The sequence below is a fragment of the Temnothorax americanus genome, unplaced genomic scaffold (genome assembly GCF_048541705.1).
Source record: "Temnothorax americanus isolate GAGA-0224 unplaced genomic scaffold, ASM4854170v1 Scaffold68, whole genome shotgun sequence".
NCBI classification, from domain to species: domain Eukaryota; kingdom Metazoa; phylum Arthropoda; class Insecta; order Hymenoptera; family Formicidae; genus Temnothorax; species Temnothorax americanus.
Window position 1 is genome coordinate 266595 of NW_027509790.1, and position 18481 is coordinate 285075.

General features: G+C 42.4%; 1 protein-coding gene across 2 annotated transcripts in view; it reads left to right on the forward strand.

Annotated features, from left to right (window-relative positions):
- LOC143905852 (opioid-binding protein/cell adhesion molecule homolog) overlaps positions 1 to 17736 on the forward strand; it is a 225127-nt gene extending 207391 nt beyond the window's left edge. For both annotated transcript variants that reach the window (XM_077421485.1, XM_077421484.1), the window contains exon 7: positions 12424 to 17736. In XM_077421485.1, coding sequence (XP_077277611.1) covers positions 12424 to 12533 — 110 coding nt within the window. In that variant the 3' untranslated portion in view covers positions 12534 to 17736. The remainder of the gene's footprint in view (positions 1 to 12423) is intronic.
- The last annotated feature ends 745 nt before the right edge of the window (positions 17737 to 18481 follow it).

The window sequence follows — 18481 nt, forward strand, 5'->3', positions numbered from 1 at the left end:
GATCTTAAGACACGGCATAGGTGATTTAAATTTATGCAGCCGCAATTCCGCTCGTAGAGAGTCCGCTCCTGCAACAGGGCAGAGCGGAAAAAGCGTTTGTCGATAACACTTACGACAATGCTTTCTTCGTTGCGATAGCGCCGTCCGTTTCGATAATGCTTTGAGAGGGATAAAATTCTATTCCCCTGGCACACCTCGAGATCGTCCTTGCACGAGAAACGAAGGAAATAAAAGTCGTAACGAGCGGCTTGGAATCTTTTAAAAATTCGAGTCGTCAATTTGGAGGATTCCTTCGCTTCAAAACTTAAAGCGAAGGTATGTACGAATTGTAGGATATTTCGGTCGATTATCTTAATAATCGCTAATATAAAATTGTTTATATTATTTTACACTTAATTAATTGATAAAAATTCTAAAAGAGGTACATCTTTTAAAAAATTAAGAATAGAGAGAACTCTCTCTCTCTCTCTCTCTCTCTCTCTCTCTCTCTCTCTTGGAAGTACATTTAAAAACATCGCAAAAGCGATGTGTTTTCGTAAGAAAAAGAATTATGGAAAACGAGTATGGTCTCATTGCCAGATGCACCGATATTTGCCTTACATTTATTTTGCTCTGCCGGCTTATCAAAAACATGTTACCGGTGCACCCGCGATGAAGCACAGTCGTTGCTCACGACACGCGTTGAAAAAGCAATGAATGACCATGCGCCCGTGTCGGCAGATAGGTACGTCGCTCGCATAATTAAGGCCACGGTAAATGCGGGGACACGATGCGATAATGCGAAATCGGTCACCGTATTTTGTCGTGGAGAAATGGATCCTGTCAGCGACAATCGTGACACGAAAGACAGGAAGCTAGTTCCTCCCTGTCCACCCTCTTGCCGTCTTGTTTCTATTCGCGACCTATTGCCTTCTACAAAATATAAATTACATAATACGTTATTTACGTCATGTTATTTTATACCTTTTTATCGAAATTACTAGTATTCACGCAAACCAGTTCCACAGCGCTCATTTAATTGCAAAACTGATAAATTAATAAACGAAAGGATTTATTTGCCGCAGTTTAACACAAAACTAATAACGTAGTATAAATCAACCAATATATCAATGCTAATTTATTACATTTAGCAAAATAGTAATTTAATACATTATTAGACTAATTTATATTGATAGTCCCGCCGGAATTTTAAAGGGAGAAAATGCGGTGAGCGGTGAATATATATATATATCAAAACAACGGTTATCTCGTCGCAATAGTCACGTGCATTGCATTTCGTTGTTAACTCCGGCGACAGCAACGTTGATCTGCTTAGCACCAGCTGTTGGACATGGAAGCGGCGATATTAAAAGGGATAAAGGCAAATGGAAACGGACCATATCGTGCGCAACGGATGTGCGGGAAAACGACGGCCGGTAACCGCCGCCAAATTACGACTAGGTATCGCAGTTTGACGTTTGCATTATACGGCGGCCAATAAATGTTTCGAGCACGTCGATACTTTGCCAATTAACAACAGCATTCTCACTCGCATTAACGCACGAGCCACTTTTTGATTCTATATATGTGGTTTATTCCTATTGTCAGAGAAAATTTCATCGCTTTAACGAGTACCATTTTTGATTCTTGATTATCGTTAATCCGTTCTCGCGATTTAATAGAATCTACTTCGGAATGAGATTATTTTCAACGTCGCTGCTACTTTTCATGTGACTTTTATACAACAGTCATATGAATGTGTTCTCAATTTTTTGTTCTCAATTGATGTCTTTCGTGACGAGTCCTTATTTTTGTAAGAGAAAAATTTTTAAATAAAACGTTAAAATTGGCATTATAATTGTTTACCGATAAAATTACTGGCAAATTAAATTTATATGTAAATTAAACATGTATTATTTTGCTCCCTTTATCCTAAATTATATTATTATATACAGTATGTGTGTGTCTGAGAAAATCAGACGTTTATTTGTATTTAGAGCAGACGTTTCGCAGAATATACGGCAGCCTGGCAAATGTTGGTAGCTAAAATAATGCGCATCCCCTATTTTTACGCCTGCAAAGTTTCGCGGAGAGTTGTAAAATACGTCGTTGTAAAATACGTCTGTCATCGGGCGCGAGCGCGGGTCAAGGAAAACATCGTACCATCAGGGGGAAAAGTCGGGCGGATGATTTCGAGCGTGAGTTACGACGGAACTACGCGAAGCGGAACGGAGCGGAGCAGAGCGGAGCGGAACGGAACGGCTACGCGAGATTAAAGCGAGTAGGGTAGAGAGACACAAGTGGAAAACGCGGAAAAGGTATAGAAAGCGAGGTCGATACCCGGCGAAGCATCGGCTAACGATACAGAGTTGGCGGGGATCCGATAACTAAACCAATTATCCCGATGCCGATGAGGAAGTTTTAATCCGCTCTCCCGCCATTGCCGCCGCCGCGAGTTTCCTGGCGTGGAAATTTTTCTTCCGACTATCTTCGCCGCGATGCCGCGCGCGCCCTTTATGTCGACGTAACTCTTTCTTTCCTCTTTGTCCATTCTTCAAAACGATTTACGTCTATGATCGCTGAGTCGTTATGATCGACCAAGCGCGGTGTACCGAGCTCTTATTATCTTCTATGGATTCAAATGGCTATTTGATAACGCACGCCTCGCAAATGGCGGTTGAGAAAATTCTATCCAATGAAATTATAATATCCAGTGAAATCAAAATACGACATAAGATAATTAAACGATATGTGTATTAATAACCCTGTATGTATATACATGTTTTGTAAAACGTAAAATACTCGATTCTTTAATTCGTGACTATTTAACCAAAATCGTATAGGGTAAAACTGATGCCAGTGTGGGGAATATGCCACTCGTTATGTTTAACAAATCTACGGCTAGGAGCGTTGTTGTAAATACTGTGAAATTGTTAAAAATATTATATCTGACGTTTTGCCCAAGTTTTACTTACTTTCTGTCAGTATTACAGTTTTTATGGGGTAAATACAGTATGACAAGTATGACAACGTGCTTTTTAGAATGTTCTTAGTGTTTTATTGAAATTGTAATAAAAATATTCTTTTACATGTTTTTAGACAAGAATGCCTTTCTAAAGTTAAATTACTAATATACATGTTTGTATATGTGGCATATTACCCCCACATGGGCCCACATGGGGGTAATATGCCATTTTTGCAACACTTTTGTATTTCTTTCTTTTCAATAGTAAAGAATCAAAATATTTCATTAAAACTATATATAAAAAACAGATAAAAGAAGGAAAAAGAAGACCAGTATGCAAAGATACCTCAAAAAGAAAGAGAAATAGGAAAAAAATCATATTTTTCTTAAGTGTGCATTCCCTCGAGTTACCCTATAGAGAGATCTCCTTCGCGGCGGAAGATACAATTGTCAAACATGAAAAAGGCAAACTTATTTATTGAAAGTCAAGGACAAACGGATTGACAGAGATGCGTCATAAGTGTACATAATTATCGCTGTTCGATTTGTTAACATAACGAGGTATCTGACTGTCCATTAATCTAGCAAACGTTCAGCGTCCACCACTGATGTCCAGCGATATCCATGAAACACGTTTGCTGTTTTGACCATACCGCAATAGCTCAAATTACGCGTATGTGCATTGTGTCATTCGATAACTGTGAATGCGATACGTCGACAGATGCTCTGAAATCCATACCCGAACTCGAGCTACAAACGGCTCCGCTTTTGCACATAACGCAATATTACCGAGAGGTGGAGCGACGGATCGACCAAAAAAAAAAAAAAAAAAATTACATAAGCGCGAAGAAAAGAGATATCGAAAGGAGGCTTTTATCGAATCGGAACGAGCGTGTTTCTCAAGCGTGCGTTTCGTTGACACCTCAGGTATTCGTGTCATTCCGACTATTCATAGTTGAGTAATCAAACTTTAACGTCACCGGCGCGAAACGCCCGGCGATATCCGGACGAAATAGGTTCGATGGAGATTGATCGTCCCGGCCATTTGCGGTTTGCGCTAAGTCGCCCAATCGGATCTATCTACGTCGACTCGTGGCGCGCAACGCGCGAAATTAGATCTTCGTTCCATTACATCGCGGCGAACAAAAAGAATTCCGCCCAGATGCAACCATGCATTTGTCACGATTTGCACGAGATGCGAGAGGTGAATTTTCTCTAAAAATCCTTCCCTAGAAATGTCATCGGCACATTTGGGGATAAAATAAATACGCGGACGGAGATAGATAGGAAAGAAATATTCTATTATTTGCGATAACATATCGTCTATTCATCTGTCAACCGTGATTTATCAAAACGCTCTATCCAATCTTAACTTAATCGTGAATTTTAGTAACTGTCACTCTATTTTCGGTACAATTTTCATAGCTTGTTACGAAAGATATTAGTAGCATTGTTTTACTGCATTGAGAAGCAGATCTGTGCTTCTCGTCGCAAAAACATGACATCTGTGACATTCTATAATATTTTAATCTTCTTTCATGTAATTTTTAACGTACCTACATGCAATATTGGATATTCCTTAATTGCTCAAAACGTTCGTGGACCAATTATAGCGGGCACATGGATTATTCTCCAAGACTAGAATATAGCAAGAATAGAAAAACTCGCGAAAAACTTTCATTTAACTGATGATACGTTACGGTAGGCAATTTTTCAAGATCACACGTGCGTTTCTCAGGTTTTCGTCCTGTAACTCACGCGCGAATTACCCGGGACGGAAACACGGCGGCATGCACGGCTTATTTACGTGCCGCGATCGATTCGCAGTGGAAACTATATAATTGCACGCGCGGTTCCGAGAATTCTTTGCGTTAACTGTAGCAATGAGCTTCCACCGCGTCGTAACGATAGCCGGGAAACCCGGGCCAGCTCTCCCGGCACGGGGCTAGACAAGGAGAAAGCGCCGGATTGCGTTCACGTATGTACGTGGCTTTGCTGCTCTACCCCGCCCGGCCCGTACAAACTGCACTTCGCAGGGTAATCATTTCTCTGAAAGGATCATTGATCCGTGACTTACATTCGTTCCTGACGTGACGTAACGTAACGTACCGAGTCCCGGTAGTTTCTCTCGACATATTTAAACATGGAAAAATATCAGTTTTCATAATCAACGGAAACGTCACGTCTCCTATGACGGCTCTCTAATTGAGTTTTTTTTATTCAAGATAGAGAAATGTTTCATTATCGTGACGACTGAATGAATTTTACATTTCCGCGTTCTACATTAAAATATCAGGAATGCGAGTCGCGGGGATTTCAAGTTGAACAAAAGCGACACTCCATTCGAGACGCTCGTATTTTAATAGCTGGGATTATATTTTTGCGATTGAATTTAATTCACGGACGAATTCGATATTTCGATATTTCAATTCGATCACGGCCGAATGGGGGGGGGAAGGGGGAGATTCCTCGAAGCTCGAGTTTCATTATCCCTTGCGTATGTATGGTCCGTTGCGGGATACAGCGGACGAACATACGTGCGTATAGCTACCCCATTCAGGCTTACCGCGAGGACGAAGTTAACGGCGCACCGACGCGGTCGGGTTTTCCTTCTTCCTGGAACCTCGACGGCGCTTCCTCCTTTCGAGATGAATAGCCCGGAGGAGGTCGACGGGCGTTACAAGCTCGTTCGTGACGCAGTGTGCCCTATACGCGGTGGTTACATTGTATTAACGCGCCCGCCTATTCGTCGTCGGGGGCCGGATGCCCGCTCGCTAATGTCGCGTAAAAAACGCGCAATAATTCTTGGCAGCTGCCGCAAGCCCCCCGCGCGTTGCGCTATAAGTAAGTGCGGTGCCCACCCACCCTCTCGTTCTTTTCTCGTCCTGGCAGTCGCGTTGCTGCAAATCAGGCCGCCTTAATGGGATTACCGCGGCGCGGCACACCCCCGGTGTAGCGGGGGGGGGGGGAAAACTACTTCGACGAGCTTTATGATCGAGATTTTCATAAGGGGAGGAGACCCCCGGTTGGCGGCCAGAGATCAGGGAGGTCGAGTAGGTAGCCGTGCAGGTAGGATATATTTTACTTTCAAGGACGCAAAGCATGAAGCGTGCCCCAGGCGCGCTCCCGGAAGTTCGGCCGTGATTTAAGCGGCCGCGCGCCGGCCGTACTTCGAAAGTCGCGGAAACATTTATAAAAAGCGAACGCTCTCTCGGCCCGAGAGGCGAGCGAGGCGAGTATAACTCGCGCGGTTTATTAAGCGGTGCGCGCCTGCGGTTAAGCGGGCATTGTCGCGAAACTAGCCGGTGTTTTTCCGCGGAGATTTGTGTGTTGCATCTCCGATGACGTTTCTCGCGTTTTGATTGCGCTCCTTTGTTACACGAAACGCCGAGCAACAATCCGGGGCGAGAAAATTAATTCCCATTTTGCCCCGCAAACAATTTTCATTAATGTAAAGTAGTTTAATGCTAATTACGCGTCGGGGTAAAACTTTTACATCGCGCGCCGAGTTATAGGTACGTTTGCGGCTGAAATTCGCTTTAGTGAACAGAACCGACTGTGATTTAGCATGTCGACGTAATTTTAGAATGCATCCTTAATGTCGTTTGCGAAAACGTGCAAAGAAACGTGCAAAAACGACCGAACGTTATCGCGCAAATTATAGGACTGTCGGAGTATCCGTGGATTCTAATAATCGACATCCCGTTGAATTTAACAGAATTTTTTCCCAATTTTCCTCAATTCGCGACAGACGTCGGTCGGTGTGCCCCCGCGCGAGCGAATCCATTTAACTGACGGTTACATACCTCACGTATGAAGGTGCAACACACGATGAGTGTCGTATAATGAAATCAGCGTTTCGCTTGCGCGCGGCTAAAACGGGCTGACTTAAAATGTAGGGGATTTCGCTGGCACCGCACGCTGAATCCGCCCGAGAATTTTCGGTCGCTTGATTTCGCCATTATGTATACCCATATGTTAGATTCGTGCGCTACCGCCGCGAGATATCGCCGCCTTCATCAGTCACGTGTAAACATTGGTGACAGCTGATTTGCTAATTGGTCCCGTACATCTGAGCCTAGCCTTTGGATATACGGGCACACAATCGCCACAGAGGCGCTAATGCGGCTGCAAATAGCGTACGTCGGTAAATTGCCAATCCTGGCGATTAATCGAATTTGATTGGATCTTCGCGTGAAACTCGATTATGCTGGCGCGGCCGAAGTCTACTTTTATGACCGATTGCTCGCATTACGTTGCAGCGAATTTAGCATCAATCTGTATTTGGTGTAAGGCCCTTTGTACAGATATTGCAAAGTTTTGCAAAGGAAATTGGTCAAAGACGATACTCCCGATTTCTCGAAAATGTCCGACTACATGCCTCGAGAAATACTCTGCAAATTGTAATAATAATCTATTTTAATTTATAATCAAGACTCTAGAATGAACGGGTTAAAGTTTAACTATGTTTAACTATCTGCACAGTGCTGCACGTCGAATATTTAACTTAACGTCGCTTGGCGTGGTCGGAAATAATTGCATCAGCGCGTTGCGGTGCCCTCGAGGAGTAAGGCGTGCTTCATTTCGCGACAAAAATAATGGAATTTCGGGCAATAATGCTCTCCATACGGTGTTTATCATATTATTTGCATAAAGCGTGGCCGTGTACGCTTTAAAAACATCAAAATCAAATGGCGCGAGTGACCGGAAGGCATATTGTATAATGTTTCTGTTGCGCGCGTTTAAATTTATTATACGGTCCAACGAACTCGATTTGCGCGAACGTCAAAATGAAAAGTTTCGAGATCGATCTGACGGGCGAATTTCTCGACCTGGTGCGCGTATCAAGAATTCGCGAGCGCGCGACCGTCATCGTCATCGTATCGAGATTGGGGATTTTCTCTTCTTCGGCTATTACCCCTTGACTGCGGGTTAATTTATCAACGTCAGCCGCGTTATCCGTTGTTACTAACGCTCGCGATTCAAGAGCTCGGCCGATATTACGTGGCGAGTGTTATGCAACTTCAGCGGTAACGTAACACCTGTAAAAATACTGGAATAATTACCGCCGCCGTATAAGCAATAAGAGAATTTTATAATAAAAGCATTTTGAGAAGGGCGGTCGGTTTTCGTGAATACTTAGGGGAACGTATAGCGTAACCGCGTAATGATCTTATTGCTAGATTCAAAATTCACCCCGGGCTGTTCCAAATAATCCGTAGTATTTTCTTATATCCACTTTGGAAATTCGTTATTTTATCCCGCACACCGTCGCATTCGAGTTTTGTTTAATTTTAAAACGTATTTATCCGTCGATTTTTATCAGCGTCGATCATCTTTGTTCATATTAAAACGCGCCGTTAATAGACTCATAGTGGTGCGAAATTGCGGTGTACAAAATGTAATAACTGGTGCACTCAGACTAACAATTTACTTTTTGTTTCTTTCTTATGTTTTTACAGACTAAGCATTAGAATTAGAGAATAATGAGTATATGGCTAGACGATGCTCCGCATACGTTTTACATGAGACATTTTAATGTCTTATGAATAAAGATAATAAGTTATGTTTTTGTACTATATAAGGAGTCTCGCTTCATCGAGTTTCTTCCAATAATAAGACACTTCTCGTTAAAAGTAAAAGTGAAGTCTCTCGCCTCGGCCTTCCAATCCGTATGACTGCGCGGATACAAGAAGGTATTTTTTATTAACGTTTGAGCTAATTGAATGCAATTACGTAATTGTGATATTATGGCAAGTATATGATGAAACTTTAATATTTTTCAGCAGTATTATTGATAATGTAATTATTTCTCATTTTACGATGGCATTAATAAAAATTATTGCGACAACAGTAACGCGCGTTTCTAGGGATTTTTAGTTACAATTATTTTTCAATTCATTTTTTTCATTATTCTAAAAACGGTATTGCAACTCTAGTTTATGTAATTTTGACCATGTTAATACTTTATTTTTATTCTAATTGTAGTAAGCAAAAAGAATTCTGGGAAGACAGCTATTACACGAATGATTTTTGTGAGATATTACAGTTTCGCAGTTATTGTGTTGTATTTTTCATTAATGCATTCAAATTAAGTCAAGAATTTATGTTACATTCAATGTTATTTATTACGATGCTTTTAAGAACTCCATAAAAAAAGCCAAAAAATCATGCTTGTATAATATAAAGCAGCAGAAGGAAAAGATAAATGGATGATATGACCTCATACGCTTTCGCTCTCTCGTACACACAATAAATTAAAATCCTAAACACCGCCACGTCACACGATGACGCACGCCGTGCATTTTCAACTTATGCAAGCACACTCAGCACCACACGTCTTGTTGCGTTACATCAGCATCTCGCTAAGGTGTGAAGTGTGTATCGTCGATGTCGTCTACCACCGAAAAGCCCCCAGGCAATTTTATCCCCTCTCGTGTTTGCTGTCGATTTACTTCCGCGGGTTGTCGTCTTGCGAGTCGCTCTTTTTCTCTTCCTCCCCTTCCTCTCTGTCTCATTTTTTTCCCCGAGACGCTGATGCTCGTTTTCGCTGAAAAATGAGCGCTTCTTGCGGCCGCGCGGTCGTTCGTCGAATTGCGAGTCGTAAATTAGCTCGCGCTACCAGACGGACGTCTCGGTGGAAGAGAAAAAAATACGTTCCGGAGCAGAAATCCATCCCCCTTGGATGGATGCACGCAGGGGAGGGAGCCGTACGGGGGTGAAAGAAATTCGACCCTCTTCGAGCTCGAGCACGAACGCCGTTTGATCCTTTTCGTTGATCCTTACCGGCGCGGCGCGATGTTCTTGCATCAATCTCCGGTCAAGTTTCGGCATGCCCTCTCAGCCTCGATCAGTGTCGAACGAGCTGTTGCATAGACGGTTACAACATTCTTTCGGAGAATTTGTTCCAGGGAAACCACGCTGTTGCGCTTTATACACGGTGTATGAAGATTCGTCAGTAGTTTTTTATTCATGTTACATGGCGAGAATTTTTTTACCCTTAAATTTACTACAAACTTGGAACAACTTGGCAACCAAGGAATTTTTAAAATATACAAAAGACATTTTACAAACAACGTGATAAAAATTACCAAGCAGATTGGTAAAGTTTGAAAAATTATTGAAATTTTCTAGATATATTTTAGTAAAATTAATCAAACATATTTTATATTTTAATGTAATAGATATTCATATTTGTTATTATGGTAGATATATTAATCAGAATAGCTCGCATAAAATTTTTGGTGGTACATATGTTGTCCCACAACTACCATGATTTCAGGGTAAATTTTAAGAGAAAATTCTCTCCGTGTACCGATCGTGAAAAAACCAGGAGTTAGAAAATGCAGGATATTTATGTTCCACGGAGAAAAAGTTACGGTTGCTACAACAGAATAATGCTGTTAATTTTTGCCCATCCATACAAAAGGGTTATGGAAACCATAGTACTCTGGAAGTGTGACCTATGGTTTCCATATAGTTGCCCTAACCTTACAATTAGTGAGGGTAGCTACTATATGGATGTTGCAACCATAATATATGGATGTTACAACCTTAATGAACAAATATTCACCCGATAAAAAAAATTATTTATTTCGAAATTTTATTACTATATTTTTTAACTAAATTTTGTTTCTTAAGATGTAGCCTATGATTATAAATATATTCTCGTATTTGAAAAAAACACCTTGGTGGTATATATACTTACACCGCGTTACTAAAAATTTCTTACTAAATTAAGTTAGTAAAAAAAACGTAGGGGTTGAGAAAATTATCTTTAATAAATAAATAAATAAATAAATAAATAAATATTTAAGTAAATTATTTATATCAACTTCAACAATGTTACTTTATTCTATTACGATTTTTCCTCTTAGAGCACGAGGTATGATTCTTATTAAATATAGGCCTCAAGTTCATTAGCGCAAATCTTGGTAAGGCAACTCATCGCTCCTGCGTGCAATGAGGGGAAACCTGGTTGCAATTTAATATCGCTAAGAAACTGCATAAATAATGCACTTAAGTATCTCTCATCTGCTACTTCGAAACGTACGCCGCGATAATGAACTTTCACGATACCCGCGCACAACATGCTGCATTAATAATAACTTCAGCATTGCACTCGAATAAGGCACTTAGGTTCGTCTCGCCGCGTAAGAACTACGCGAAGAACTCTTGTAATTTCGACGGGCAAGTTTGAGCTAACCAGTAAGTGATTACCGATACGGTACCTGAGGGTTCTCGCTCTAAGGTTCTCTGGAGGATTTCCAGGTATCTATACCTCCCCGGCGGAGAGAGATTGGAAGTTTAATTCTAACGTGTCGCGCGTGTTTGCGCGGTTTACTTTTACGCGTTTACGCCGTTATACAGTTACGGGCAAACTCTTGAGAAACACGCGACGCGGAAACGCCGCTGGCGTCAACATTTGGACGGAATCTCAGTTTCTCGGGAATCTCGCCGTTTGTTGCGAACGAGAGAGATCGGGGGGACAAACAGTAGCGCTATTGCAATATCTAGCGTAATGTCCGCTTAAATATTTGATTTATCTATGAAATCGATACACGACGGAGGATCTCCAGCTTCTGCGTGCACGAACATTTTGGGAAAACCTTATATCTGTTGAAGCACACATGACTACTTGATAAAGATGCTAGTTTTTTTGTTTTTAGTTTTTTTTTCATCACGCTGTCGTTATTCATATTTTATTACCTACCTGTGTCTCGAATGACTTTAAACAAGTGATAAAAATGTGATTGCGGCTCCTGAATTATTTAATTTATGAATGATGAATTTATTGTGAAGTCAAAGTATAAAAAGACCTTATAACACCGCGCGCGATCGCATACTTTATATTTAAATTGATCAATAATACGCTTTCATTTTGCTTGTTACGAATTGTAGCACAATCTGTAAAATTAGTACGTGGAACGAAATTCCATGTTTGTTTTTCATCGTGACATCCTCAAATATTTATTGATCGCAATAATTAATGTGCGGTCTAATAGCTTTTTTAATTTGACACAATCATGATTAATTATTCGTGATTATTCTAAACGTAGTATTGCTTTAATTATTATATGCATATATGCAGAAGTTTATTCTAAAGTGCTTCCGGCCATGAAACAAATACATATTGCACAACTGCGCGATTAAATTGGCTCGTTGTTTAATTGGTCTCATGCCTATATATATTTTTCAAATTTTTTTGTTTCGCGCGTCGTCAAATGTTACAAAGACGTTCGAGTTCAAAACTCGTTGCAAAATCTATGACCAAAATGAAGATCGGAATTCTGGGCCGCCTCATGCCGTAGTTATTTCTCATGCACACAAGTTTCTCGAGAAGCGCGAAAGAGAAATGAGATAGAGGAAGAAAACGGGAAGCACAGGCGGTGATGTAAATTTTCCATTCGCCGCATCCCTGACCGCCTAGTCCCCGTCTGCAAAATAATTTATGTGTATGCGGCTTTCTTGGGTTTCAGGGGAGCATCCGGCGGCCATGCAGCACGGGAACTCCAGCAACAGCGGCGCGGCCACGAGGACGCTCGCGTTGCTCCTGTTGCTCCTGCACGCCGGCTCCTTCGCAAGGTGACTGGTCGATCACGAGGCGCTGCAGTAAGAGAGTAACGGCCGAAAGTTTCACCCAAGCGAGAACGGGGCGACGCGCGACGACGAGAGGGTGATGCGAGAGAGAGAGAGAGAGAGAGGCCAGGAGAGGAGGAGGGGAACGGGAGCACCATCCACGCTAACCATCACCTGCCAGACTCTATAAATCAACTCGATCTTCTTTCCGTATAGTGCGATCGGCTCTCGCCGGGGTGGAAAAGTGCGCGGAGAGCCGAAAGAGACGAAAGAGAAGACGATGAGCGGCACCGTTAACAACAACCGCGCGGTAAGAGAGTTTCGCTGGCTTTGCTCTCGCTTCCGGAGCAAGAATCCGGCCGGCCCTGTCCGGCCCCGGCTCGCGTTTCCTTAAAGTTAAAGCAACACTACTGTGTCCCGCGTGTCCTATGTCTCGCCGCACGACGAGAATTGCGCTACAACAATCGAGAACAACAATCCGTAAATGCGAGACGACGAGCGAATTCGGGGATGTGTAAATTGGACGACGTGAATTCTCCTTGAGAGTATACGAGCGACATTCCGAAGGACGAACGAATCATTCTAAACGCGTTTCGACGAGGACGAATGATTTTCTCTTACGTCAACATTTGCGACAGGGGAATTAGCATTTCTTCCCCCCCCCCTTCCCCCGGGGCGATCGCGTAGATGTGGAGATTTATTGGCGAACGCAGCTGACTGTCGTGGATCTCGAGAGGTAAGAACCGATGTGTTTTCATGTCCGGTCAGACTAACCAACGACCCAGATACGCCGGGCAAAACTACCGGGTGGAATTTCACTCAATTTCTGGTCGCCGGATGCGGTATCGCTTCTTCCCCCGAAGAGAACAAATATTTTGAGGTTCGTCGTACTTATCCTCACTCGCGCAAACTTCCGAGATATCTATATACACGCGCTCTGCGTCATACGAATGTCTCGTAAGCCGCCGGATGCGTGCACTCCGACTTGCCTGCCTGGAAAACTTTGCGTCACCGGCGTCTGAATGCAATTTTTTCAATTGCAGACGCGCATATCTCGTACACACGTTGCACAATATCATATTTTATATTAGAATATTATTTTTGCTGTTAGGACATTTAGATGCCAAATTTAAAGTATGTATTTTGACCTGTTTCAACGTGCAAAATAATCATTCTATATCTTTGCAAAAGGTAAAATATGCGGCTAATTTTTATCTCTGCAGCGTTATTGAAGGCATGCACCGGCGAGAAAAATAAATTGCGCAGATACGACAAAATGTTATGAATCTAATGTATTATTGTAAATTGTACATCACTCTTTCGGGCTACTTACTAAGACCGTAACTTTTCTCGCCGCGGGGGCCTCCAGCGCTCTCTTTCAGTTTGATTCTCACGCGAAAGTTTCGACGAATATAAATATTTCACCTCAAACGTGTGCCCGCCGCCCACTACGGAACTAGCTAACGGAATCGGCTATGACAATAATCGATTTTCGCCTTTCGCGAAAGACGAAAAAGCCACTGAAGTATCTCTGAATTATGCGGCTCGGGCCGTGCGGAATTCGTAGTTTGGCAAAAGGGAGGACGACGCCCGCAGTTTCGCCCGGGCCGGGCGTCCCATTTGCATCTCAGGACGCCGAATTTACGAGCCCGAGGGTCGTCGATCCTCTCTACGGCCACCGAGACCCGTCGCGCGTATCCGTGTGCGTGTATGATAGACTCGATAAGTTATATAACTATAAGCTCGACGTACCGTCGTTCGCGAGAGGGAAATATCGGCGTGGTCGATACAGAGTTGAGCTGATATATATATTTTCTCGCTATATTATGCTGACGCGGCGCGTTCAATACGCATATTTAATTAGAGATATTAATTCTACGCGATTATTTTCTCTCACAGCCAAATCAAAACTGCTTGGATTTTACTTTTATGCGCAGAGACTCATTCGCGCGTACATAATATTAATTCCTCTTTTTAACTCTTCCTGTTAAGAGTGTCGTCGCAATTTGATCGTTTAATCTGTCATATTCCGCACGTATTAAATATATATCAAATTAATTGCATTCCCATCCGAGATGATCAAAATTATATCACGTCGACGGTCGACTGTGCGGTCGCATTTAACGCAAGCAGCTGACGCGCCCGGAATGTTCTTCGAATAAAGTTCCATTCCAGCGTTCAGTTGCGGCATCCGAGAGCAGCGTCGACCCCGGGAAATATATCGGTCGCGGAAAGTGACGGAAAGTTTATTCCGGAGAAACACGGAAGCCCTCACGGTGGCGCACGATACCGCGGCTACGATTAATTCGATGCTCGTGCTAAGTCCTCGGTGTGCAGGGATTTCGCTGATTTCGACGCGATAGAAAGCCTCCGGATTTCGAGTTACGACTTCAGGCGCGTCGATTTCAGAGCTCGCGGATCAGGTATCCGAGACCTATAATCTGCGTCTCGACGTGTCCTTGAATATATCCTCAATCTGCTTCCACATCGCGCGATTCGATTTCTCGGAATTATCCGCACGTCCGAGTGCGCATCCGGCACGAGATTTTCACCGCGACCGGATAACTGGAAGATATCCCGCGTGGAGCTGGACACATCGACCTGGACACGTCGTGCTGCTAAGCGGACAGGTTGACGTTGAGTGCGGGAACTATACGGAAGCGAGAAAAAATGGTGTTCCCGGCGACGGGGAAAGCGCGGCGCGGATGACGCGCGCGAGGGACAATGCACGCGTATACTCGCGCGCTCGCTAAGATAACGTTAAGCTTTAAGTAATTAAAGAATCGTATCGTACTGGTCTATCCGTGTATACGTCTTCATAGATCTTCGATCGCGAGTGGGTCGGTCGTGGCGTAGCGAGAGGAATCCGAGGCGCGTATGCAAACGCGATTGCGGCGCGCGACGTGGAACGACATTACAACTATATTTTCAAAGGATATAAGTGACATCGCTAAATAAGTATGTCATCCGCGAGAAGGACAGAGTTATCGACGATCGGAAAAATCGCGAAAAAGCTCTATTCTGATGATTCGTTTATTTATTGAGATTTCCGATGGCATTGTTTCCAGCGAACAGCTAGAAAATTATATGTGGTGCTCGTGTTACGAAATGCATTTCGTATTTGGATCTGTCGGAAAGTCAAGTCACTGGCCTAGTTTACAGTGTTTACACCGATCTCTTGATACGCGTATCAAATATCTATTAGTATATTTGAACCGAGTAGCCAATAATAAAACTAATTTACTATAAGTTATTTACTATTTAATACGCGTATCGAGTGATCGGTGCAAACTAGGCCAATGTGTAAAAATAAGTACACGTAACTACTTACCAATAATAAGCTATAGGCTCTTCTCTTTTTTGTAATAAATACGTTTCTATTGGTACATTTACATATAACATGCTGTGCAAAGGTTTTGGAGTAATTCTAAAATAACTTGACATCTGTAAGCTTAATTATATAATTCTATTCTATTGTTGGTTTTTTACTTCTGTTACACATATTTATTTTCGAATTCAAAAATAAATATTGTTTCTCATATCACATTGTAAAATGCGATGGATTTTAAATATTACACGAACGCGAGTGACATGAAAACGGTAGAAACTGAAACAGTATTAGAAAATAGAAGGAAATTTCCTCGACGGTTCTTATCCGCTTTATCTTTCCGTTCGAGCAGAAACAACTTTCGTGCCGAATATCGCCCTTCGATACGTCTCGGATACGCATTATCAGCAGTACGATCGACCCACGAATAGCCGTACTGTACATATACCTTCTTGAATGTAACGATAAACGATCGCTGTAACTCTCTTCGGCATGATTAAGAACCATGATGTAACTCTTACTAATTCACACTCTTAGATCGATTGAGTGCTTCATCATCTAAAACGCAGTCGTTACACGAGACTTTTGTCATCAATCAATAGTATCGATGATTGTGGTCTGCCAAAAAAAATTCTCGACGCGCTTCAGCGAGTGAACTTTCCCTTAAAAAAAAAAATGATCAATGAGAATCTCGGAAAAAAGGGAAACGTTAATAGAAAACGCAGTATAAATATGTTTGGTTTCCATGATTATCGTGCTGAGCAGAATCAATCGATACAGTCGAAATAGATCATCTGAACCACCGAGCGGAATCAGCCATCGAACAAAATTAGAAAACGATTCTCGACAACAAAAATAAAATAAAATTAGCAAAGACGCGGCACAGCCTTTGTAAATAAGAAAAATCCGATTTCCGATCGCGATTATCGCGTTCACGGTTTGCCTGTGCGAACCCAGGGGTGCACAAAACTGAAACTCTTCACTTTATTCGCCCGCGTTTTTACACTTTTCTCCCGATACGCAGCACGCTGGGCACCGAGGTGTGAGCATATTAAATATTAATCCCTCCGAGTCGCCAAAGAGTAACTTACTTTCAAACTAAATTACAGGGGGGAAAAAGGTGCGCGCGCCATGGTAATATTAGGAATTTTGCTGAACGACGAAGAGGTCAAATATACTCCGGCACGGAGCGCGATGGAATTTTGCGCACCCCTGAGCCTAATATCTGGGTGGCGGAGACCGTGAGGTCTCCGTTACGACGAGGAGAAGGCGCGAACGTAGTTGTATGCGTTCCTGGAGAAGAGTTTCCCGACGAGACGCTTCCTCGACGACAGTCGTTCCGGCGATCGTCGTCGGGCGACGAGAACGAGTTCTGCAAAATCACCACCGCATCTCCCTTTCCCCCCCCCTCCCTTCTTCCCTCTGCACCTTCATCCATCCATCCATCTATCCCCCGTTACCACGTCCCCCGTGCTTTTTTATACGCCGAACGAGATCTGTCCTCGTTAGTACTTGTAAATGGCTTTCGCGCACGCGGGTGCCGCTAATCCTGCTTCTGTATATTCCGGAAAGATATATATAAAAACGGGACTCGGACGTGGGCAATGATCAATTGGCTCGCGTCCGAGTCGCAAACGGAAACGAGAATGGACTGGTAGCGAATAAGTTCAACCCGATTGTACGAGATCAATTACTTGTTAGCACACGAGCGATCAGCGAATATGCTCTTAGCGAACACTACTCGAAGGATGTTAAACTATCGAACGTACCATTAATGTATATATAAACGAGCAGTACCGATTTACCGTTTATGTTGGATCCAATTGTACCAGAATTCCTAAGACAATTAAAGGAGAAGAAATAACGATTATTTGTGAGAGACATACGGATGAGGATTCTTATTCCACTCCGCCAACTCTACAGCCGGCTGCGACGCACGCGCGCGTCCATTTTTTTCCCGTTTAAAAATCCGCACGAAAGAAATTGGATCGCGTATCTGCATAATGTTTCGCCTCGACAACCGTCACATTTTTAATTGAACGATCAGATATTTGATCGAATCTATTTTAAGATCCAGCCCGCTCTGCGTGGATACACAGTAAAAAATTATGTGTACCAAGTGTCAATGAAAGTCCACTCTAAATTTTGTGTTAAAATAACTCATTCATCGTATTACGTGTTGACATTTAGAAATGTTATATCAACATTTTTTACAAGTTATTTTTACATTATTGTAAACATACATTGTAAAAAATGTTGATATAACATTTCTAAATGTCAACAAGTAACACGATGAATGTGTTATTTTAACACAAAATTTATATAGAGTAGACTTTCATTGGTATTAAATTTTTTACTGTATAAAGTGGAAATTGATAAGTTATTGTTATCGAACTTGGTTAATCTCGAAGAGACTCTGCGCGAAAACTGAAAATGCCAAGTACTTTGTTTCGTTTTTTATTGTTCTTTGTTTCATTCAATTACTTATACTTCGTGCAGATATCACGATTATTTTTCAGTAGTGAAAGATGACAGCCCCATATTCTGGCGCGCGTATCTCAACGAAAATTCGTCACTGTCCTGAAACATCGAACGCATTTCAATTCCATCCTTCGTCCCAGTTATCTGTC